The 21953-nt window shown below is 41.5% G+C and overlaps 1 protein-coding gene across 1 annotated transcript; it reads left to right on the top strand.

Moving 5' to 3' along the window:
• Positions 1-273: 273 nt before the first annotated feature.
• LOC306749667 (cysteine-rich secretory protein LCCL domain-containing 1-like) lies at positions 274-10742 on the top strand (the record flags this gene model as incomplete). Its single annotated transcript, XM_079232984.1, has 14 exons — positions 274-534; positions 4438-4556; positions 6796-6928; positions 7377-7492; positions 7833-7933; positions 8189-8356; positions 8474-8534; positions 8757-8823; positions 9113-9243; positions 9334-9377; positions 9488-9560; positions 10011-10080; positions 10294-10427; positions 10691-10742. 14 exons carry the CDS (start codon positions 274-276, stop codon positions 10740-10742), a joined length of 1530 nt encoding a protein of 509 aa, XP_079089110.1.
• Positions 10743-21953: the final 11211 nt, after the last annotated feature.

Raw genomic sequence — 21953 nt, 5'->3', positions numbered from 1 at the left:
GAGACAGAGGACAGATTCAAGGTGCCTTTGGGCTTTTATGAAGATGCTGTAGTGCAGGTCAGCTTGCTAAGAAGGGGAGAAATGAATGTGTGCACAAATCAATGTACATTTAGCCTGCAGTCCAAAAAGAGAAGGTGGCCAAATAATGAGCTACTATAATGGCCTCGTTGGTGCAACAACAGCTGCGCGGGAATCCAAACTCATGCTATTCTGCTCAAACATTCCCTCTCTCTCTATTTTGCAGACATCAAATTCAGCAGCATTCTGCCCGTTATGAAGAGGTCTCTTCCTTTCCCGGGCTGGGTCGGAGCGGCGAGCTTGTTCCTGTGTTTGACCCAGACTGTCCTGGCCATGGTCCTCAACAACTCCACGCAGCTGGAGTCCATCCTGGACAAATACAGGGACGAGGAGTGGTGGAGGGCCAGGTCGAGGGGGAGGAGGGCCATCAGCGAGGGGGACATGCACCTCATCCTGGACTTGCACAACAAGCTGCGAGGCCAGGTCCACCCGCCCGCCTCAAACATGGAGTACATGGTAGGTGCTGAGGACACATATACTGTCAGTAAATCTCATCACACCGGGATACGTATCATCAATTATCAAAAATACGATCCTGCATTAATTTTTGATTTAACATTCAATTTTGGCTAGGGAAAAACATTAGGGTAAGCCAATCCAAGGCACAGAAGGGCGGTTCATGCCCTCACCATGTTGGTGGTGTGCATTTTACTCTCGGAAAAGAGCGCGTTTAAAAATACTTTGGAGAATGGTGTCTTTTTTAGCCCTTTCAAGTAAACCAAAAATGTAAAAATGTATGAGAGTGGGTTGCACAGTGTGTTTTCTGCCCTAGCGTAAGCTCTAATCGTTAGCATGTTTGGCTAACTAGCTTACCCACACAGTCATAACCCAGCGCTACTTCCAAGGCCAAAGAGCACATCCATTAGTAACTTTGTTGTATTTGTTTGTTGGGTTGCTGGTAAAAAAAACATAATAAAGAACCACTGTGTGTAAGCCGGTCCTGGATGCTATCAAAGTATAGGCTAAGGTTAGGAGCTCTGTCCTGCTCCTTATTGGATTTGACGAAGTTTACACTCACACATTTGCCAAACACATCGGCTTGTCCACATTCTATGTAAGCTGAGCAATGAAACAAGTTAATACTCAAACTTACTAGCTCTACAGTGCAATACAACAACAACAACAACAACAACAACAACAGCTCTGTTTTATTTATTTCCATGTTTTTTACACATCATCATGGTAAGGATGCAGATTTTTTTCTGTTGCTTATTGGACCCCTTTCTTGAAGAACTTTCCTGACTCCAACTACCAGTGTAGCTCTGCCAGCTAAAGACAGTGGAGTAGGGGAGGAAAGACGGAGAGAACAATCTGCAATCCAAAGCCACCATCTGGCTTGCTATAGCATCTGCCTCCTGCTTGCACGGCCTCGTTGACCCTGGCCCATTTCCAGCTTCCCCCCCCCCGCAGTGTTGTCCTGCCCTCTACCTCAACCAACCAACCTTCCCTCCTTCTCTCCCTCCCTTCCTTCCTGCCCTGCGTCTCCTTACTCTGTCGCTCCAATCCTCTTCACACTGACTCTCTTTCTCCATGCCTCACTGTTTTGCCGTCCTGATCTTCGTCTTTTTTGCTTTTCTTCACCCGACTCACTCAAACTCTGGCCACGGCCGATGTTATCTTTTGTTTGATCCTCCACGCATCTCATTATGTGCTCCGCCGCGGTGAATCTATTTCAAACACGTCAAGCTATGCCGTTTGAAGTGCGGGGCATGGGAGCGTAAATGTATGTTATGTACACTAATCCAGTGTTTCTTCAACAAGGGATACTATTACTGATGATAATGATGTGGTAAGGCCAGGGGCTGATGAGGGCCAAGGATTTGGTTTTCATATTGCAGGATTTTGGAGGCCAAAGGGGCTGCACTTTCCTTGCAGCTCTGACTTCTTAATTTCATACAAAAGCCGTTCGGCAAATACCTTTAAAGTGCTGTTACGTCCGTTTAATCTAAAGCATGTCATCTCTTGCCCAGCAGATTTTTTTCTTCCTGAGACCTTTTTTTCTGACAATCAAAACCACTTGCAGGTTGAATTACAAGCATTTACGTACGTGAAACATTCTGCGTACGTTAAATTCCCAAAACATTCGTCTGAAATCTGCTGCTGAAACACTGCACATCTTGCACGTGTTCTTGCAGTAGAGGTGGTCCTGGCAGATGGTTGGAAACAGTTCTGTATTTTAGGAACTTAATGCTCTTTGGAATGCAAAACAAGATTGTTTCCGTGACCTTTCTCCCTAAGGCCGCCCGGCAGTCCATCTTCCTCTTGCTGGATAATTGAGGGTGATGAATAACAAGAACACAGAGAGAATAATGAGCCGGTGGAGATCATTAGTCTCCACTGTAGGTTGGTAGCAGTGAAACCTTCGTGTTGAAGTTGAGCTTCATCATAACCTCCAAGAGTTGTGACACATGGCTGGGCAGTGTTGCCTTATAAGTGGCCTTAAGCGTTCAGTGTGTTGAAACAAACTAGGCTCTACAAAGTGAAGAACTCAAACTCGGGGGGAATAAATCCAAAGTCCCAGAGAAGACCAAGATATGATAAAGTCTACAAATAGGACGCAAGAAAATCTTGAGAGAAAAGTTTCAATTTCTACATACTTTCCTACCTCACCCTCCATGGCCATCCGTTGAAGTGGAAGTGCTTGTCGTTTTGTTGATTCCAGAAAGATACAGAAATTGTTAGACACAGTTTACCCTAATTTCAGAAAGGTGTCTAGGAGGGGGGCAGCAATCATGCTGTATTGAAGAAGACTTGAAACTAGCATTGACATCACATTTACTCAAGTTTACAATGTTTACTGAGGTATTGAATCAAGTGAGAAGCAGGGTTATCTTCTCACACTTCTATACAATCAGACTTCTTTTTGCAACCGGAGGAGTCGTCCTCTGCTGGCCATCAGAAAGAATGCAGGTTTAAGACACTTCCGCATTAGCTTCTCTTGGCATCTGTTGCAACAGGCCTTTACCAATGCAGTCCCATGCAATGTCAACACAGTGCTGCTTTCAGTCAGACTGCTCAGTGAAGGCAACATTTCACTTGTATACCCTGCAAATGTTCATTCTGTCTGCCATTCACTTCGACTGAAACCCACACAACAGGCGAATTCAAACATATTTCCTGTTTTAAATTTTTTAACAGACAACCGTTTCTGGTATTCTTTTTCTAGTGATTACCATCAATACATTTTCCAAAGCCTAATGCAACTGAATTTTACTGAAAATACGTTCACAAAAATTGGAATGATTGTCCAACAGTGACAATATAATATTATAATCATGGAATACATGTAGCATCACATGGCAACCTTGCAGGAGGTTAGAGCAGAAAATCACCCTAGTGTTGATATCGCAGCCACATTTGAATTGGGGCCAGAGAAGTAAAGGGCCACAATATCCCTTCTCCAATCAGGCCTGAACAGTAAGCAGCGCCCCAGTGAATGGGCAACAGTGTGCACAGTGTGTAAGCCCTACCAAACATATGGAACACATTATTGTGGTCAATCAGAGCAGTTACAACTCCACACTCAGGCATTATCCTATTGGTTTTTGACGCGTGATAGCCGTAATGCAACCAAACAGCATGCCAGTGGCGGAGCACACTGCACCAATTCTTCTCCCTCCTCAACAAAGTCAACAGTAAATTAAATCTTGCTGCAACATTTGATTTGCTTAATGATATACCGACGGTCTTCTTTGTTCAAAATAGGTTTCAGGTATTTTGACTTCAAGTGAGTAAAAAAAACAAGCTAGCTTTTATTTGTCAGCTTTTTGTTTTACGAGAGCAAAACTTACTGGAAACAAGCTATGAAACAACCACATTGAATAGTAGCACAAAGATGCAAGTTGATGTGGTGGTGGTGATACCTCTCTGTTTCCCTTCTCTCCCATGTATGTGTCTGTGTGTGTGTGTGAGTGAATGTGTGTGCTTAATAGGAGAGGCCTAGTTTTGACTATACTGTGTTAAATTTGCAAGAGCCATGCGTACAGCCACTGTACCCGAAAGGAAAGTGCAGGTTTACTTTGCCTCGTGTATTTAAGGTTACTTTCAGATGGGTTTCAGTGGAATTTATGGTACTTACGTTTACTCAAAGAGGACGATGAAATATCTGAAAAGACGCAATGAGTAGCAATTAAGGCCACAACTACGGTAAGTGGCCACTTAGCCCACTTAAATCCTGAGGGTAGTCCACAGTGGGGTTTCAGGTCTGCAAACATCTGCTGGAGGCAAAGCTGAGTTTAACCTGGAGCCCAAGAGAAAACTAATATTACCATACCTAATGCTTTGGGTACCAGCTGATTTTTTTTTTTCATCTCTCCAGAGGCAAATAACCTGTGTGATGTTCTGTGTGTGTCTCCCCAGGTATGGGATTACGAGCTCGAGAGGAGCGCGGAGCACTGGGCACATACCTGCCGATGGGAACACGGACCAAGCCACATGTTGACACAAATAGGCCAAAACCTTGGAGCGCATTGGGGCAGGTGTGTATGTACAAAGAAGTGGAGGGAGTTGTGTTGGTTAAACTATGATACACCATGTGTTATCATAAGAAGACCACCCTGCTCTAATTAATGTTTTTTTTTAAAATTGTTTCTGATCACAGCTCTGATCAGGGAAAAAACAAAACACACTATGATGCTAGTCCAAAGCCAAACAACAGACGACCAGCCTGGTGTAATTGAGCCGGGAAGGTCGGTCTCATCCAGCATTCGTAGCTACACCTACGTAAAAAAGAATATGCCGCAATTTCCTAGAAATCTCACGAAATGATTTTGTATGTTATCCATTTAATAATGAACAAGGAAGTATAAAGACTACAAAGGTTGGGGAGGCGGATGGGTCCAACACACTAGCCAGGAGACCGCTGTTTGTCCCCCACGTGAAACGAGAAGTCAATGTTGAGTTAAACTCGGGTACTGTAGATATGGCACATCTGTGGTTATATTTTCCTAAATTTAGAAAAGTAGGTTTGTTGTGTAAACCTAACTAAGTATTTCACAGTCTTTTCTTTCATGTTGACAGACACAGTTAACTCATAGCTGGTGAAAATAGTGGACCATTAAGCAGCCGAAAAGCAACTTTCTTCTGGAGACCAAAAACAGAGCTAAAAAGGAGAGTAAATATTTGACTTATATTTGTCATGCAGTCAGAAACATGACTCCTATTGTATGCTAGTGTTGCTCCAGGTCTGCTAAGTGTGTAAATAAGCTACTGTTTGCTTACACGTTTGGCTTTCGAAGGTCAAAACATGTCAGTGTTAGCATGTTTTCTTTGCAGCTTGCAATGCTGTCTCCAAGTGGCTAAAATAAAAATAATGACCACGGTAGATATATTTTCATTAAGAATTAAATTAATTCATGACTGTATGATTCCAAAATTGACTATCTCACCCAGGTTGTGTCTTAAAATAAAATAGTAATAGCGCATTTGACGTAGTAGCGCATTTGACGCGGCGCAAATAGCGCATTTGACACGGGGCGAACAGAGCGTTTGACACGGCACGAATTTGCAAAAAAAATAATCGCGTGACGCAAAGTTGCGTCAGCCAATCAGCGTTGAGAATCAACGTTGAGAAGTTCCGCCCGTCGTCACCGCCGTCTTGCTGTTGCTGAATCAAACTGCTGCTGGTCTGCTGCTGAAGTAGTACTGGTAGCGGCCGTCATTCAGACGCTATTGTGGGACTACGGATAATATTATGAACCCAGACACGATGGAGTTTGATGTTCCGACATATGTAAAATTTACACGACAAGTATAAAGCAGAACTAGTGGTTATTTCCATGGTGGATGGCGGAAATGGCAACTGTTTTTACGGAGATAAGCCAGACGCAGTTCCAGGGCTCTCAAGTTTTTAAGACAGGTAAGAGTGACATATTCCCTCCCTCCCCCTGCCCCCATATTATTATTAGCTTTATTTTCATTGGTTGCTGGATTACATTTCACCCAGATACAACAGATATGTTTTTTCTGATTGGCTATTCGTGTAGCCCATTTCTTTTTTTTGATTGGCAGGGGATTCGGGGGAGACGTGCTTGATTCCTCCATGGTGAGGGCAGCGCGACCAGGTCATGTTTGTGCGCTGCGGCACATTAATAGTCGAGTTTTTTTTCAGCGTGAGAAATACGATGTGTGGCGGGAGGGCGTGACTTAAGACCGAAATGCGTGACAGTCACGCTCAATGCGTGACACTTGAGAGCCCTGCAGTTCCTGGAGGAGTCGGTGAAATTCACCAAGCTGTGTGTGGCTACGGATGGCTCTTTTTCACGGAGATGAGCCACGCCCCCTTTGACTCGGCGGAATATTCACACCGCGTTTGGTGTGAACAGACTTTTATTGTCGAGTGAGTAACCTGCCACGGTAAACGCAACGCGGATTATCACGTTGCGTTTGGTGTGAACGCCGCATTAGAACTATGAAAAGGTATAATTAAAAATGGGGGTGTGTTCTGCTCATGCATGCAACTAATGACAATAATGATGACTGAGTTACAATGAGTGCCCTATGAAGCCATGCCTGGAAATAGCTCAACTTACCATGACACATGTGCTTTTCCTGCTATGACGCGTTATTATTATCTATTAAAAAACTTTTTGCTTTTACTGGTCTGTGGGGAGATTTGAGACTTTAGCTCCTCATAACATAACTAAACAAACAATATTGGATTTATAGAAATGTTTTGTTGTTATAATATAAAGGATAACACGTTATGTGTGACGTTAGGGACCGCCCCCCTACCTACCATGTCCAAGCCTGGTATGATGAGGTGAGGCACTACAGCTATCCCTACTCCCAGGAATGCAACCCACACTGCCCATTCAGATGTTCAGGACCTGTTTGCACTCATTACACTCAGGTAAGATCTGCTTTTTTAGTTTTTAATTAGACTTCTTAGAAGAGATTCAATCTTTGAAAATTAATACAAACACCTGTGTGAAATATTCTTTTGTGAATAAATTAAGTATTTCCTTTATTATTTCCTTTAAGAGTGCCCTCTTATCTGAATTTGGCATTCAGATAAGAGGGCACTTCAACATTTCCCAAAAAAAACGTACACACCAAATGCTAATGTACCATTGGTGAAGCTATTGCGTGACAATGGTGCTACGTGTGCCTGAGGTTGCCTACCCGTGAGCTGCGAGCCCCAACAAATGTGAGAGGACCACTGAACTCTGGTTTTGTGTGTGTGTGTGTGTGTGTGTGTGTGTGTGTGTGTGTGTGTGTGTGTGTGTGTGTGTGTGTGTGTGTGTGTGCGTGTGTGTGTGTGTGTGTGTGTGTGTATTTGCGCATATTTATATTTTCAGTTGGTGTGGGCGACTAGCAATCGCATTGGCTGTGCCATTAACGTGTGTTACAACATGAACGTGTGGGGGATGATCTGGACTAAAGCCGTCTACCTGGTCTGCAACTACTCTCCACCGTACGTGTTTGCTTGTTTCAATACCATGATATACAACTTCCATCAAATGACAGAGATCAAAACTAAAATCATTAATGGAGTTCTGAGATTCTGGTTTTTTTTTTGGTAATAACTCAAAACAAGAGATACAAACAAGATATGAACAGCACCAAAGTCTGTTTATGTGTCTTGGGAAGCACCCGTATACATGTGGGGAAGGTTGTTCAAATGCTTTTGTGGCTAAGTCTGAAGTCCATCTCTTGCTTATAACAAACATAAAAATAAATCAGATTATTCCTCAAAATCCTTGAACACTTTTGTCTTTTTTTTATTTTCCATAATTGATTGGATTTTTTTCCAGAGGCAACTGGTGGGGTCATGCTCCATACAAATATGGAGCTTCCTGTTCTGCCTGTCCAGCTAGCTATGCTGGAGGCTGCAGGAACAATCTCTGCTACAAAGGTGGGTCTCGGTCTCGAGTTTTGGTTTTCTTTATGTTTTATCTCTTTACCTTTGGATCTACCCAACATTGTTAGCAATAGTTTCACTGAAAGAACATGGGTTGTTCTTAGTAGTTCACAACATTTGCCAACCCCACGGTCCCCCTCCTGCCGGGATTTTGTCACGGCAATATCGTTTTTAATGTTAATGTTTAAAGTGTAACTTGTATCAATGTAAAAGAAAGAAAAGGATCAAATCTAGTGCATGTTTTTTTAGATGGCGGCGTTGACAGGCGCCCGGCTCCTGAGATTGAGGAGACCAACTACATTGAACCAGAGCCGGAACCAGTGAGGGACAGGGAGCCTCAACCCAGGGCCCAGACACCAAGCCCCTCGCCCAATGACAACCTCGAGAGAAACCAGGTTGTCAGCACAGAGCAGATGTGTAAGGACGGCTCTCGCCATACCACACCTGTCTGAATGGTGCAGCTTTGAGAGTGTACATTATTTAAATAGTATTAAAATGAGATTGTGAAAAGCCCTCGTTTGTTTGTTGTTTTAGGTCAACAGGTCGACTGTGAGACCAAGCTGAGAGATCAGTGCAAGGGGACGACCTGTAACAGGTAAGTGCTCAGGAACGTGGTGACACTGCAACGGACAGATGCCAAAATAATGCTGTGCATGCACATTCTGGAAAACATCTGATGGACTAAGATTAGTTGGTAATTATCAGGACAGATAGAATCTGATCAAACGCGGAATTATACTATTATTAGTACAATAGTATGTGCTTGTATTAAAAACAAAGCACCAGACGTGTTCACTTCACTGTTTCCTGTCCACAGATATGAGTGTCCGCCAGGCTGCCTCGACAGTCCTGGAAGAGTTGTTGGGGCTGAATATTATGACATGGTAAGGGATCACCAGAGAAACAGGCATTGAACTATGTATCCCCAAAAACTAATTCATGTTTCTTTTAAAGTTGCCATGAAATCAAAATAGATATTTTAAGTAGTTTCATTATATGTATTACGCTGGTCGCCACTTCTTAATTTTTGTGTTTTTATTATTTATAATTGTACATTCGGCGCCATTGGCTACTGTAAACACCAATCATAATCCGTGACAAGCTCCTCCGAAACGTTCTGTTTTTAAAGGAAACACAAAAATATAGAGAATTGTCTATTGTCTCTTACTGCAGCAATCCAGCGTATGTGGAGCTGGGTTACACTCTGGTGTTATTGACAATGATGGAGGATGGCTGGATGTGACCAGACTAGGCAGAAAGCAACAATTCACTAAGTCATACAAGAATGGTATTCAATCAATTGGGTAAGAATCATTCTCTCTGTTTAGTCTTTATCTATTATAGTATTAAGCAAAACAGACCAAAACTTAATGCCGCTTTCTTTAAACTCATAGGAAAAACAGAAGCGCAAATTCCTTCAAAATAGAGTCGGTGCCTGGTAAGGAGCTTGCAATATTTTTTTCACTTTGAGGACACAGATAAAGTAAAATGTCGTCTGTCTACAGAAACACTGTCATTTTGCTGTGCTTCTTTTTCCTTTTCTCCCAGTCAAGGCACTATCATGCGACACCACCGTTGCCCTTTTCTGCCCTTTCAAGAAACCTGTACGACACTGTCCCAGGTAACATTCTGCTTTAAATGTATTCACTTTGAATTAAACCACAATCGGCTGAGCCAATGAGTCACAGTCCTTTTCAGTAGTAGTGGTTCACTGTTTGGCACATGTAACCTGCCAAATTCAAAGAAAAGTAGGAAAACTAACCTAAAGGCAGAGTAAGCTAAGATACCATTAGCTCATCTGCTAACCTTACAACATCATCAGTGAAGTAAAATTAGCATTTGCAGTGTTTTAGCTTTGATCTTGACAAATGTTTCTTAGTTTGCAATTTAGAATCCTGTATCCAACAACCCATAGGTCTTCAACTCTGCCTTAATAGTGTTAACTCAATCAATGAGATTATTTTGGCCTTCAGATAACTCTGCCTTTAACACAGTGAAATCATATAGTAGTTCCAGTGTATGTCCTGAAAATATTCTAAGACCTAATGTGATCTCTGGCTTTTTCCCTTAGGTCATATTGTCCCAGGAACTGTCTGCATGACAGTCAGGCCCGAGTCATTGGGACAAAATACTACTCAGATGTAAGTTCTTGTCACTCAGTTTTCATAAGTTTACCTTTCAAGTCTTTCAATGATTTGTCCGAAAAACTAGAGCCTATTCACAGCAGACATTTTGACTTAGGTGGCACATGTGTAACTAACAACATTCACGATGGCTTTATTCAAGTGCAAGGGCCTAGATCACACCAGACGGCTTCAGCCCTGATTTGATGTAACAACCTTTTTTTTTTTCAGAAATCCAGTATCTGCCGAGCAGCTGTTCATGCTGGAGTGATCCAGAATGAGTCAGGAGGGTACCTCGATGTGATGCCTGTGGATAAAAGGAAGCAGTACAGTGGCAGCTACCAGAATGGCATCACCTCAGAGAGGTATGATTAACTAAGTATATGAAGTATATTATGTTCAGTGTATATGGAGAAGAACTAAAGTGTATTTTATTTGATATGGAGTTGGACGTTGTTTTGAGTTCAGATTTGAACCTGCAACTACATATGTCAGTAGGAAGAGAACATTTCAATCAATTTTAGAATACATCTTTATGTCAGAACCTTTTATTGCTGTGGAAAACAACATGCCATTGATTTTGTTTTTTTACCACCACTCTGCTGTCTGCCTGCCTTTCTTCTTCCAGCCTACTGAACCCGACAAGTGGAAAAGCCTTCAGAGTGTTTGCAGTCATCTGAAAAAAAACACTCTCAAAGGTGCCATCCAACATGGCCAATTCAGATCCAACAAACCCACTCATTATCATCTTGCAACCTGTAATTACAGTTATTCTTACGGTAAATAATTTGGTGTTTGATACTTAAAGTGTAACATGGCTTTACTCAAGGTTTCCCCTTTAAGTCTGGTCATGAGCGAATCTGGGTCAAATTATATTTTAGCAAAGGCTGTTTGGTGAATGATGATTCAGGATGTCTTTAGCATTACGTCGCTCCTACATCTCTAGTGCTGACCGTAATAACCACGGTCAGCACGGCCATGCATCTTTCTGACGTGATCTCATGACTTCATGTTTTTTTTATCACTTAAAGCAGAACATACACCACCAGACTTAGCGCCGCTCCAAATGCCCACCACAATTTCAGAACGTGAAGGTCAAACTATAACCTCAGACATTTGACCAAAGTAATTTTAGATGTAGTATGTCTCATCTCCATGTAGACACACAGCAGCTAAATAATGGGGCAGTCAGATACAGTCATAAAATATGTCCTGGCGTCTTGTGGGAACAAGATTAGACGGCTATTTAGTCAAACCACCGGGGCTAAAATTAACTCCTGGGGTATTTTATGCCCATCACACTAGCCCAAAACACTGTCTTGTATATTCTAAGGAGGACCAAAACAGAGAGATTATTAAATAAAATTGCAGTTTTTTTTTCTTTTCTTTGTGTGAACAGGATTTCTCTGTCCATCAGCAGAATGTATTGTTGCAAATCTTATTGCAGAAGTTGCAATTGGATGATTATTTTTATGTTCACTGACCACATGTTTTAAAGTTCAACTCTAAAATTAAATTTTTTGGGGATTATCCATGCATAGCAACTACAGTACATGTTCAATATATTGTCCACAAACTCTGGCTATGGGGAGGTTATGGTTAGGCAACTCAAAGGCTGCCGAGAGAGAAAGTTTTCAAAAGCTAACATGAACTAATTGATGTTGGTCTGGAATGGAAGCGAACCCCGGTCTCTGGTAGTCAGGCGCCACGCATATCCATCAATCACGTCACGTCAACATACTTTGCTAGTATGCACAGTTTACCTGAGCTGTCTCGCAGAATCGTGGGTGTTGGGAACGATCCATGTGGCTTTATTTCAAATGTAGCATATTGAAGATTTAATTCATCATATCATACTTTTGTTCAGCTATTAAATCTGTGCCGCCATAAATCAGGCAATGCACACAAGGAGAGGGATTTTTCAAAGGCCGGTTTTGACCTCCATATTTCCCTTTTTTTCACAGTGGCTATATACTATATCAACAATGCAGGCAGTACAATACAGATTGTATATTTTTGTACGTAATAATGTTGTAAATAATATTGAACACTTTGCTATGCAATGCTTGCTACTGTTGCTTTTTTTATTAACATTTCTAACACATTGCCAGCCATACAAAGCAATACAGTAGATGCTGAAACAGATTCTGCATGCAAATCATATATTTGTCACTCAAGCTTTTATTTTTTATAAAGGACAATCATTATATTCATAGGTTTGTAAATATTGTGTATGTAACATATTGTTTTATTTGATGCTGCATTTCCCAGCTTTTGTTAATAGATTTATATAAATGGACCCTGGCTGGCCAGGAATGTGCATGGCAAAACTACAATTAAATTACTTGGAGATTAAATTCAGATGGGTTTTTGTGTAATTTCTTTTTGTTTTAAAGAGTCAGTGTTATAAAATCAATAAACTATATTCTCCGGTTCAGGATGTATCTGAAAATACAAACACCAAGTTACAGGCTCTGCTCCTCAGTTTACATTGTATTATAATACACTTGTTTTCATTTTTTTGCGGACATATGGTTACAGACATATGGTTGAGTGGCCACATTATTTTAATATCGGTCCCTAAAGCGTCCAGATAGCCTTAGGAATCTGGGCATTACCATTTCAACAACGTCTCAAATTCAGCTGCGGATCAAAACTTTCATGTTAACTTTCTTTTTAGAAAGCTGCGGGTGTTTCCAGGAACTGTAGGGAACACAGAGGAAGAGAAAGCTGCATGTTTCAGGTCCAGGGAAGAGATCTTATCTACAAGTTGGCTTCGCATTTTTCAAGTAACGGGAAAAAAAGTTGTCAGTGCAGTCGAAACAGGAGATATGTCATTACACCCTACCCGTCCAACTTAAAGAAACAGTTTACATCTAAATAAAAAATGACCTTATAGTGCTATTTACCTATCGTACGGCAGTTGGAGGATTAATTCTGACTCATGTAACACAAACATTTCCAATGATTCCAGTGTGTTGTAAAGTCTAAAAGCCAACATCTATTTAAAGAAGATACAAGTATTAACTTTTCCAAAAGTAATATTTTATCTTGCAAAATATTTTGTTTTATTCAATATCTTTTGGCCTTTCAAAAACAATCAAATATAATGAAGCTCTATGACAAGTTTTGTAAAACTCAACAGCAAAGTCTCTTTCCAGAAATCGTGACCTGGTTACAGATGATCAATACCTTTTGTTAAAGGAGCCCGGTTCCTTACCTGGGCTACTGAGGTGCTGGTGCCATGACCCGGATAGATCTGGCTGACGCGCTGTTTCTGTGTCTCGAACCCTTTGCGTTCCTTTGATTTGACTTAGTAATCCACGAAGACGTTGGGATGAATCAATCGTGTTTATTCTTTCTGCCGTGGATAAATGTTCATTTGGCCCCTGGATGCCGACTAATAACGCTTGTTGCCCCAAGCCCAACACAACAGTAGAAGCGGTCAAAACCTTTTGCCCTTTCCGGGGTCCAACACCTGCTGTCAATCATGCTCCAATTGTATTTATAGATAATGACAGGAACACAGAACAGCGCACATTTGGCTCCTACACCTTTTTTTGAGCAGTTTGATGTAGGAACTGTTTTCTTTCTACTGTACTACACCCGCCAACCGAACCACTGCACACAAGGACACGTGCATGGACGAGAGGTTTGTGTTTGTAGATAACCAGTACTGCAAGCTCACCAAGCACTGCTGAGCTGGTAAAAGTTTCAGCTGCATTGTGCGCTGATCGCCGGCAATCGATTCTGCGCAGAACTGGTTCATCTCGAACAAACCTAAAGATAATTTGCAATACAGGTAAGAGATTTTTTTTTTCTTCAGATTTTGGGGTAAATTGTATCTTTTAAAATTTAGTTTTTGTTAAAACTCAAATGCCTACAATAATATCACTTCAATTCAAGATTCACAACATTTGACCTTCTGGGAATAAAAGAGTCTTGCATTAATTACAAACTCCAATTAAATCTGCGAGCAGCCTTGGGTGGGTCCTCGCTCCAGCCCATCGGGGGCGCCGGCTATCCCAGCCGAGATCATCTGCCCGCCGGTCGGACGATCTTTTTCCGTTGTGGAGCGTGTGACGCGGGAAATTGCGCTTTGCAAACACTTCACCGGTTCCCGCATCCGCCCTGTGGCGCTAGACGGCACACTCGACAATGTGCGTCAAGTCCCTCCACGTGAAGCTTTGACCCCCGTTGTGCAAATGTCATCTCAATCCGATGCCTTTTGTCACCTAACGCTGATTTCCTTTCGCCAGTAGGCGACGCTTTGACTGCGAGTTAAAATAGGCTTGTCAATATCCTCAGGCCGTAATCTTTAGAAGTGTAGACCAGGTCATGTAAATTACATGTAAATCCGATGCCGTTTGGCTGATTTCCTTTTGCCTGTAGGTGGTGCTATGAAAATCCGAACATTTCTTCATGTACATGTGCTCAGGCCTTGACCGGCATCATGGATGAGGAGTTTTGGGCAAATTGCATCATGTATCTAGAAGTTACAACAGGTTTCTCTCACATAGCGAACCGTACAAAATGGGTGCGTCTTTAGGTCCACGCCATGTCGAGGCGGTTGACCAAAAATGCGAACAAAGCACAATCTATGCTCATATGGGTATTGAGATCATCCTTGAACAGAATTGAAGTCGATCGCATAAAAATTGTAGGAGTTAGTAAGTAAGTAAGTATAAACGCAAATAAAGGCGAACAATTGCAAAAATACCGTTTGTATTGCATTCATGGCGTGAGCCTTATTTATTTATTTTTCATTTTTGATTGACCTCACGCGGACCAGACTGGGAGGGCCAGATGTGGCCCGCGGGCCGTAAGATGCCCAGGTCTGCCCTAAAGCTATAGACCAGGGGTGTCAAACTCATTTTAGCCACATATTGCCTATTGTGATCTCAAGTGGGCCAGATCATTGAAATCATAGCATAATAACGCATACATAACGACAATATTTCTCTATGTTTAAATCATTGGTGAAGGTTTTTGGATGATGAACCCTATTTTAAGGTCTTTCTACAATAAACTAGAAACATAAAGCCAAAAAAATCAGTCTACTATTTATCTGCCTGGGATCTCCTCTGCAGATTCCCTCGCTTTGTGACGCATTTGTAACGCCACTTTCATGACGTGATCCATTTTTAACGACTTGCAACACAATGCCTCCTGGTGCAAAATACAGTGAAATGTCCAAACACGTTATCCTCCATTTGCAGCTTGTACTTTCTCCCTGAATTTCGTCACAACGCCGGTTTTTCTCCCAATCATTGATGGGCTACCGTCTGTAGCCCAGCTAACAGCACGGGTCCCAAGACAGCTTGAAAGGCATATGATCATCTTAAAATGAAAGTCTATGGTGCTTTTCAGTGTACGGTCACCATAGACTACATCTCCCACAATCAGTGGCGTCGGCCAATAGAGGGCAACGGGGCTTGGCCCCACCCACCTTGTGCCACCATTTTTTTAAATTAATTATAACAATATTAATAAATTATTCAAATTGTCAATATTTGTGTTTTTGAGCTATGGAATATACCCAGTAATATTTGTAAAACAGGATATCTGCGCCAAATATATGCTTTTCCTGTTTGTCCTCCTCTGCTCATCCAGCTTTGAGGATGTCTGTGCTGCTAGTGCACATCAGGGGGCTCGATCGATTCTGCCCAAGGAAGACGGGTCTAATACGCTGTTTAGCCAATCACAGTTTAAAGAAATAAATGAATGACATACAATTTATCCAATCAGCACCCTAAAAAACGACTTCCGGGAGGGCAATTCTCATTTTGCCCAACGGTGCGCGTTCCCGTGTCTCTGTTCTCTCAGGGCTTGTGTCTCGTTCAAATCTCGCGTGTTCTTGTCACGCCGGTCTCTTGTGTTCTCGCCGGCTTCTCTTCTCTCGCAGCGACATTTTAACGTCATGACTATAGAACAGCCCAGCACGAGCGCTACTTTTCAAGAAGACTCAACCCTAACGAGATCAAATCTCTCCTCCAAGACCCGTTTGAGAGAAGAACTATGGCGGAGAAACTCTGGTCCCAGATCAGCTCCTGAACTCAGCAGACAACAGACCAGCATGAAAGGGAAGCATGCGGTGGTCGGAATTCTAACATCTGGGCGAAGCAGTTGGCACTTGGGGGGGGGGGGGGTTCAGGACGGCGCGTATTTATATATCATATTATAGTGAATATTATTATATGATATATATATATATATATATATATATTTATATATATATATATATATATATATATATATTGATATACTGAATTGTATTAACAATATGTCTTTATTATGTCAGTGTTGGAATAAATTATATAAGTGATAAAAACTGCAAAGTAGTAATCCGTTTTTGATACCTTTTTTTGCATTGAATCATACTAGGATGTTTGCTGAAATTGATTGGCTAACCCTACCCAAAAAAAAAGAGAGAAGGCCATTTTAAGAAGATGGGAAAGCAAATATATGTTTGTGCTTCAAGGAGGAAAACCGGTAAGTCTTCTCTGTATGAGGCAGTGTCGGTGATGAAGGAATACAATGTGTGTAAGTGAGCAGGTGTGCCCCAGATCACATTTGTTACACATGTTCTTAGCAGCTCACAACTATTTGTTGGACCAGAGTTATATCCTTCTCAACTGTGATAAAACGTTGCGAATATTCGCTTTTTCGCTTTCTCACCAGAGTTGAAAGATTTCAACTCTGAAAGTTGCAAAGTTGCAAAAGCCAATCAGCGTTGAGAAGCTCCGCCGTCGTCACCGCCGTCCTGCCGTCCTGCCGTCCTGCCGTCCTGCCGTCGCTGAATCAAACTGCAGCTGGTCCGCTGAAGGAGCGCTGGAAGCGGCTTCATTCAGACACTCTTGCTGGAGGAGTCGGAGCTGTGTGCGACTACGGATAATATTATGAACACAGACACGGGGGCGTTTGATTTTCCGATGTTAGTGGGACCTCCTCAACAAGTATACAGCAGAACTAGTGGTTATTTCAATGGTGAATGGCGGAAATGGTAAATGTTTTCACGAAGTAAAGCCGTGGAGATAAGCCGCGCCCCCTTTCCTTGGCGAATGGTTGCGAAAAAGCGAATTAACCACATAAAGTCGAGCGGGTAAACTAAGGCGAAAAAGCGTTGCGAAAATGCGAAACTCTTTTGGTGTGAACGCCACATTATAGTTGTGTTATTTTATATAATTTTTTTCAGAATTTAGTTGGGATTTATTTTATTTTTTTCAAATAACTCACTTTTATAACAGATTTTTATCATAACTACTGGATGTTCAATCCAGCATGATCTGAGCATACTTTTATCAAGATTCCCCAAAAATGCCTGGTCGAGACATTCCCAAGTTGTTCCAACTCTATGGTTCAAGGCCTAAACAACAACCTGCAGACCCCTCTTTGTAAAGATAATGACCTAAAGAAAGATCACAATAAAACGAAGCATTGGGGAGTTACCATGGAGTTTTAATAAAAAAACTGTGTTGTTCAGTTAAAAAATGTAAAGGTTATAAGCTTTATGCCTTCTCACTGATAATATAAATCTTTATATTCTACAGATATTCTCCATTACTCTTCATGTCTATTAAAGTTCAGGTTAGCGAGGTCAGTATAACACAGCTATGCAGCTGGAGTTGGTTGTGTCTATGAAATGTCCAGTTCTCAAGGGAAGTTAGTCACACACCTGCGCACTTCAACACCCACAACTGTTTATCAGTATATTGACATTAGGGAAGCAGACTGGTCGGAAGTGGTACAACCAACCTGCGTGTTGGCTGTTCCACTCACTGCTTTTACAATTGCAGCGCTTTCTACTTTGCTTGTGATCATTTAGTAAATAAATATAGAGAACGAGAGAAGTTGTTGAACTAAGTTCTTTCGGAGGCTACACCAGGCATCCAATAATTAGCACGCATTAACATCACCATATGTTTGGGGCATGCTGGGTAATATAATTTCCAGGAAGCTCTGACGAAGATGTGTGGCGCAATCTAAGAAACCTTCCACCTTCACAGAAGCCTCTAGAGTCGAAAACGCAACAAGGAAGTAGAAAAAAAAAACAGTCCGGGTGTACACCGATTTTTCAGGGAATAATATACAGAGATGAATGAATATATTTGCATTATTAGACTCCTTCAAGCTCCTAAGGTTACAAAGAGGTGTCGTTTATTGAAATCCGACTTTGTAAAGTGTTACCAAAATAAATAATTTCCTTATGTAGCTATTGATATTTTTTGTGCTAATATTCAAAAGTATGACCATTTTAAAGACTATACGCAACTGGGAACATTTTATCAGGAATTTGCTTTAAACAAGATAGAGTATCTTCTGAACCCGCATTTAATTTACTAAGTAATATGGCTCTGAAATGGACATGAACCTTTTCCCTGAATTTACATCACATAAAAAATAATGAGCAAAGATGAAATATGCTGGGTTTGGGACGAGTCTCCTGGAGAAAATGGGCAAGCATTGCAGCGCTGTCAAAATTCACACAACCCTGTTACAAAGGCGACCATTGGCGATGGACCTGTGTGATCTGCTGCAGTCAGTTAGCCAGCCTGTTAGTTAGAAAACAGTCAGTCTGCCAGCATGCGAGCCAATTCAAGTTTTTTTCCGAGCATTTAGAGTTGGCAGGCAGCACTTCATCAATGTGAAATGTAGTTTGTACATCATAACTCTCAGTCAGCCAGGCAGCTAGTTTGGTCAGACAAATAGTCACCCACTCAGCCAAAAAGTCCATTACAAGGCTTTTCAGGCTTTTCGGGATACTGGTTTCTTAAAGGAATAATTTGACATTTCTGTAAACCCGCCTACTCCTTTTTCTTACCGGGAGTAAGAGCGGTAGAGATGATGGCAGTGAAAAATAATACAGATAGTATGGACAGTACATAAAACAAGCACTATGACATACTGTTCATACATGAATATGGCATTGACAGAACAGTTGTAGTTGTTTGATTAGTTAAGATTGAAATTAATTCTTGATTCTCCTTCAACTACCTTTTTAGCATAATAGAAACAATAATTGTCTTTCTTGCAGAGAAAAGTAAAAAGTGTCCTAAGTTAGAAATTCAGATTTTTAGAGTTTGTGAATTTCTTTTTATGTATTTTTAAAAGTTGAGGTTGAATCTAAAGTAAATCCCACATACAGTATTTGTATTGAGAGTTCCAAATTGTTTTGCCTTTCAATGTAAGGACAGCATTGGATATTATATCTGAAAAAAAGCATGGCATCACATTTTTCGATGTTTAAGTCATTCTGCAACATTCTCTATTACTGATGTGAGTTTGTTTGCCACTTCCTCTGCACTATTTCCATGAGTGCAGATAGCAATGTCATCAGCATACGTTTGTACATTCACTGAATAACTGACAGAGTGGAGGTTATTGGTGTCGAGACTGAAGAGTAAAGGGCCTCGATCCTTGAACATTGTCCCACCTAGTGTGTTCATTCTTGGAGATGAGAGCACAACATGGGTTTTTGGTGATGGCTGATAAAAGTTCTGCAGTTAACACAAGCTTAATAATATTGTTCTACGATATAAAATACGTCAGTAAATTGAGTGAATTTTGAATCTTACAAAAGACGGTTGCTAACAAGTGGCTAAATGAGACAACAGAGATTGGGCAATTTAATTTCCCCTTTAAATATCTTACAAGTGGTGTTCATTTGTGAAAGTTATCTTGCTGAACAAATCATTTAAGTATCATAAAAGTCAGTTTTCCACAGTTAGTTTTCTGCAACTCCCGAGTTGGACAACAAAGATTCTTCGTCCCTGCAGCACTCTATTGTAAAGCAGTATCAAACTATGCGTAACACTTCCAAGAGGTTTCTGCGTTCATGTGAAACATGGCAGAGTGTGCAGTATTCGAAGGAGCCCAGGTGCACTGGAATTCTGAGCCCCCTGACAAGAAAGGAAACATGGCCCCTTGATCTTGATGCGTTGAACTTAGCAGAGTAGAACCTGGCATTTGGAGTTCGAGGACATACGCTCCCCTCCGTGAGCAGTGTTGGGGTAGTTACTCAGAAAAAGTAACTAGTTACACGTTACTAGTTACTTCTGAAAATTTTAACTAGATTACTTACTAGTTACTTACTAGTTACTTTACTTTTCATTTTTTTAAGCAAATGTCCAAATTAATCGCAAAGATACATGGACAAACATCATGGCCCTTTCATCACTTTATTTTCAATTTTCAATAATAATATATTATTATTAATTAATATAATTTCCAATAATAATAATTGCGCGAGTCACACGACACTTCATGCATGAACAATCTACCGTAAACGTCGGGTTACGAGCTGCTACTACCTTTGGTCAGAGTCCCTGTTAGCTCCCCGCTGTAGCCAGCTGGGGCTCCTGCCCCGTCATCCTACTTCCGCTAGCTCCCCGAAAACCACCGAAGGTAGCAGGACCAGGCTCGACACCCGACTTGGGCAGAGGGGTCGCGGCCAGTAGCAGCAGCAGCGCTAGCTAGCAGCTTGTTGCTATTGTTCATGCAGGAAGTGTCGTGTGACTCGCGCGCCACTAAAAGAGAACTTTTCGGCTTGAGTAATGGCTTGAGTAACGCAGGAAAGCGCGTTCCTGAGGTCTAGTAAAGTAGTGTAGTTACCAATATTTTGAGTGTAATGCGTTACTTTACTTCGTTACCTATAATAGTAATATCGTTACTGTAATCCGTTACTTTGTAACTCGTTACCCCCAACACTGTCCGTGAGCCATACTGCTCAGCAAGCCGTATGTTGAATGCTTCAGTAAATCTGCGTAAGGGTTAGGCAAACCCTTCAAAATGTTCACTCACAAACCAAACTAAACTGAGTCACCCCACTTTGGCTCTATTTTTTCCAACCATACGCATAACTGTCATTTCATGACTCTTTAAATAATGCTAGTTACAGGCCTTGCACGCTTAATCCATAACATTAAGCTGTAGGTGAAAGTATGAGTCTTTACATAGCAAATCACGGCTGGTATTTGTGTAAGCCTAACAACAGATTCATGTGATGCCAGTTTTAGCATTAAAACCTTTTTGATTGTGTGCATTGGTCAGTGAAATACAGAAACGTCCAATGGACGTAGCAATTATGAGGGTTTTTGAGATGTGTTTGAAATTTGGCCACAGCTGGCCGTGCCTGAAACACACCGGCTTGTGCGTGCCTTTATGTGTGTTTGTCTGTGTGTGTGTGTGGGTGTGTGTGTGTGTGTGTGTGTGTGTGTGTGTGTGTGTGTGTGTGTGTGTGTGTGTGTTTATGTATGAACACCCATGTGGATGAATGTGTAGTTTTGCATTTGTCTGGCATGTGTTGAAGTGAGGCACTCTCTATATATGCAATCACTCTCGTGCTATGTAGTCGGCTCCTCAGGCGGTTAACTCCTGGGCGGACACACACCGTGCATGTGGGCGAACAATCACTGCGGACAGGATGAGAAGCAATGTGTGTGTGTGTGTGTGTGTGTGTGTGTGTATGCTAGTGTTTGAATGTGTGGTTGGACTTCCTCCTCTCAGCCCTCCACCACTCATAGATTTAGACGTTATTATTTCAACATAGTTAGCAGCTGTGTTTTGGTGGCGAAACATGGTAATCATCTCCCCCACTGCTGCCTTTTCTATCGGGTTGAGGTGTATTTATAACTGTGGACTGTTTCAATTTCTCATGACACAACACAGATGGGGATTTTCAAAATCACAAAATGTCATTTGGTCAGACTTTATAGGCCCTTATTGAAACATACGGCATAACCCCTTCTGTTTGAATGACGAGATCTATTGAGGGATTTTATGAATTTACTCTCTGATAGAAAGAACAAAATGGAAAGTCAAAGAAACACTGTTTAAACCTGAAACTCACAAACCAGAATACAACTCTGCAGCTATATGCTGGTGCAGTTTTG

The sequence above is a fragment of the Taurulus bubalis genome, assembly GCF_910589615.1.
Source record: "Taurulus bubalis genome assembly, chromosome: 1".
Lineage (NCBI taxonomy): Eukaryota > Metazoa > Chordata > Actinopteri > Perciformes > Cottidae > Taurulus > Taurulus bubalis.
This window is presented reverse-complemented; position numbering and strand designations above follow the sequence as displayed.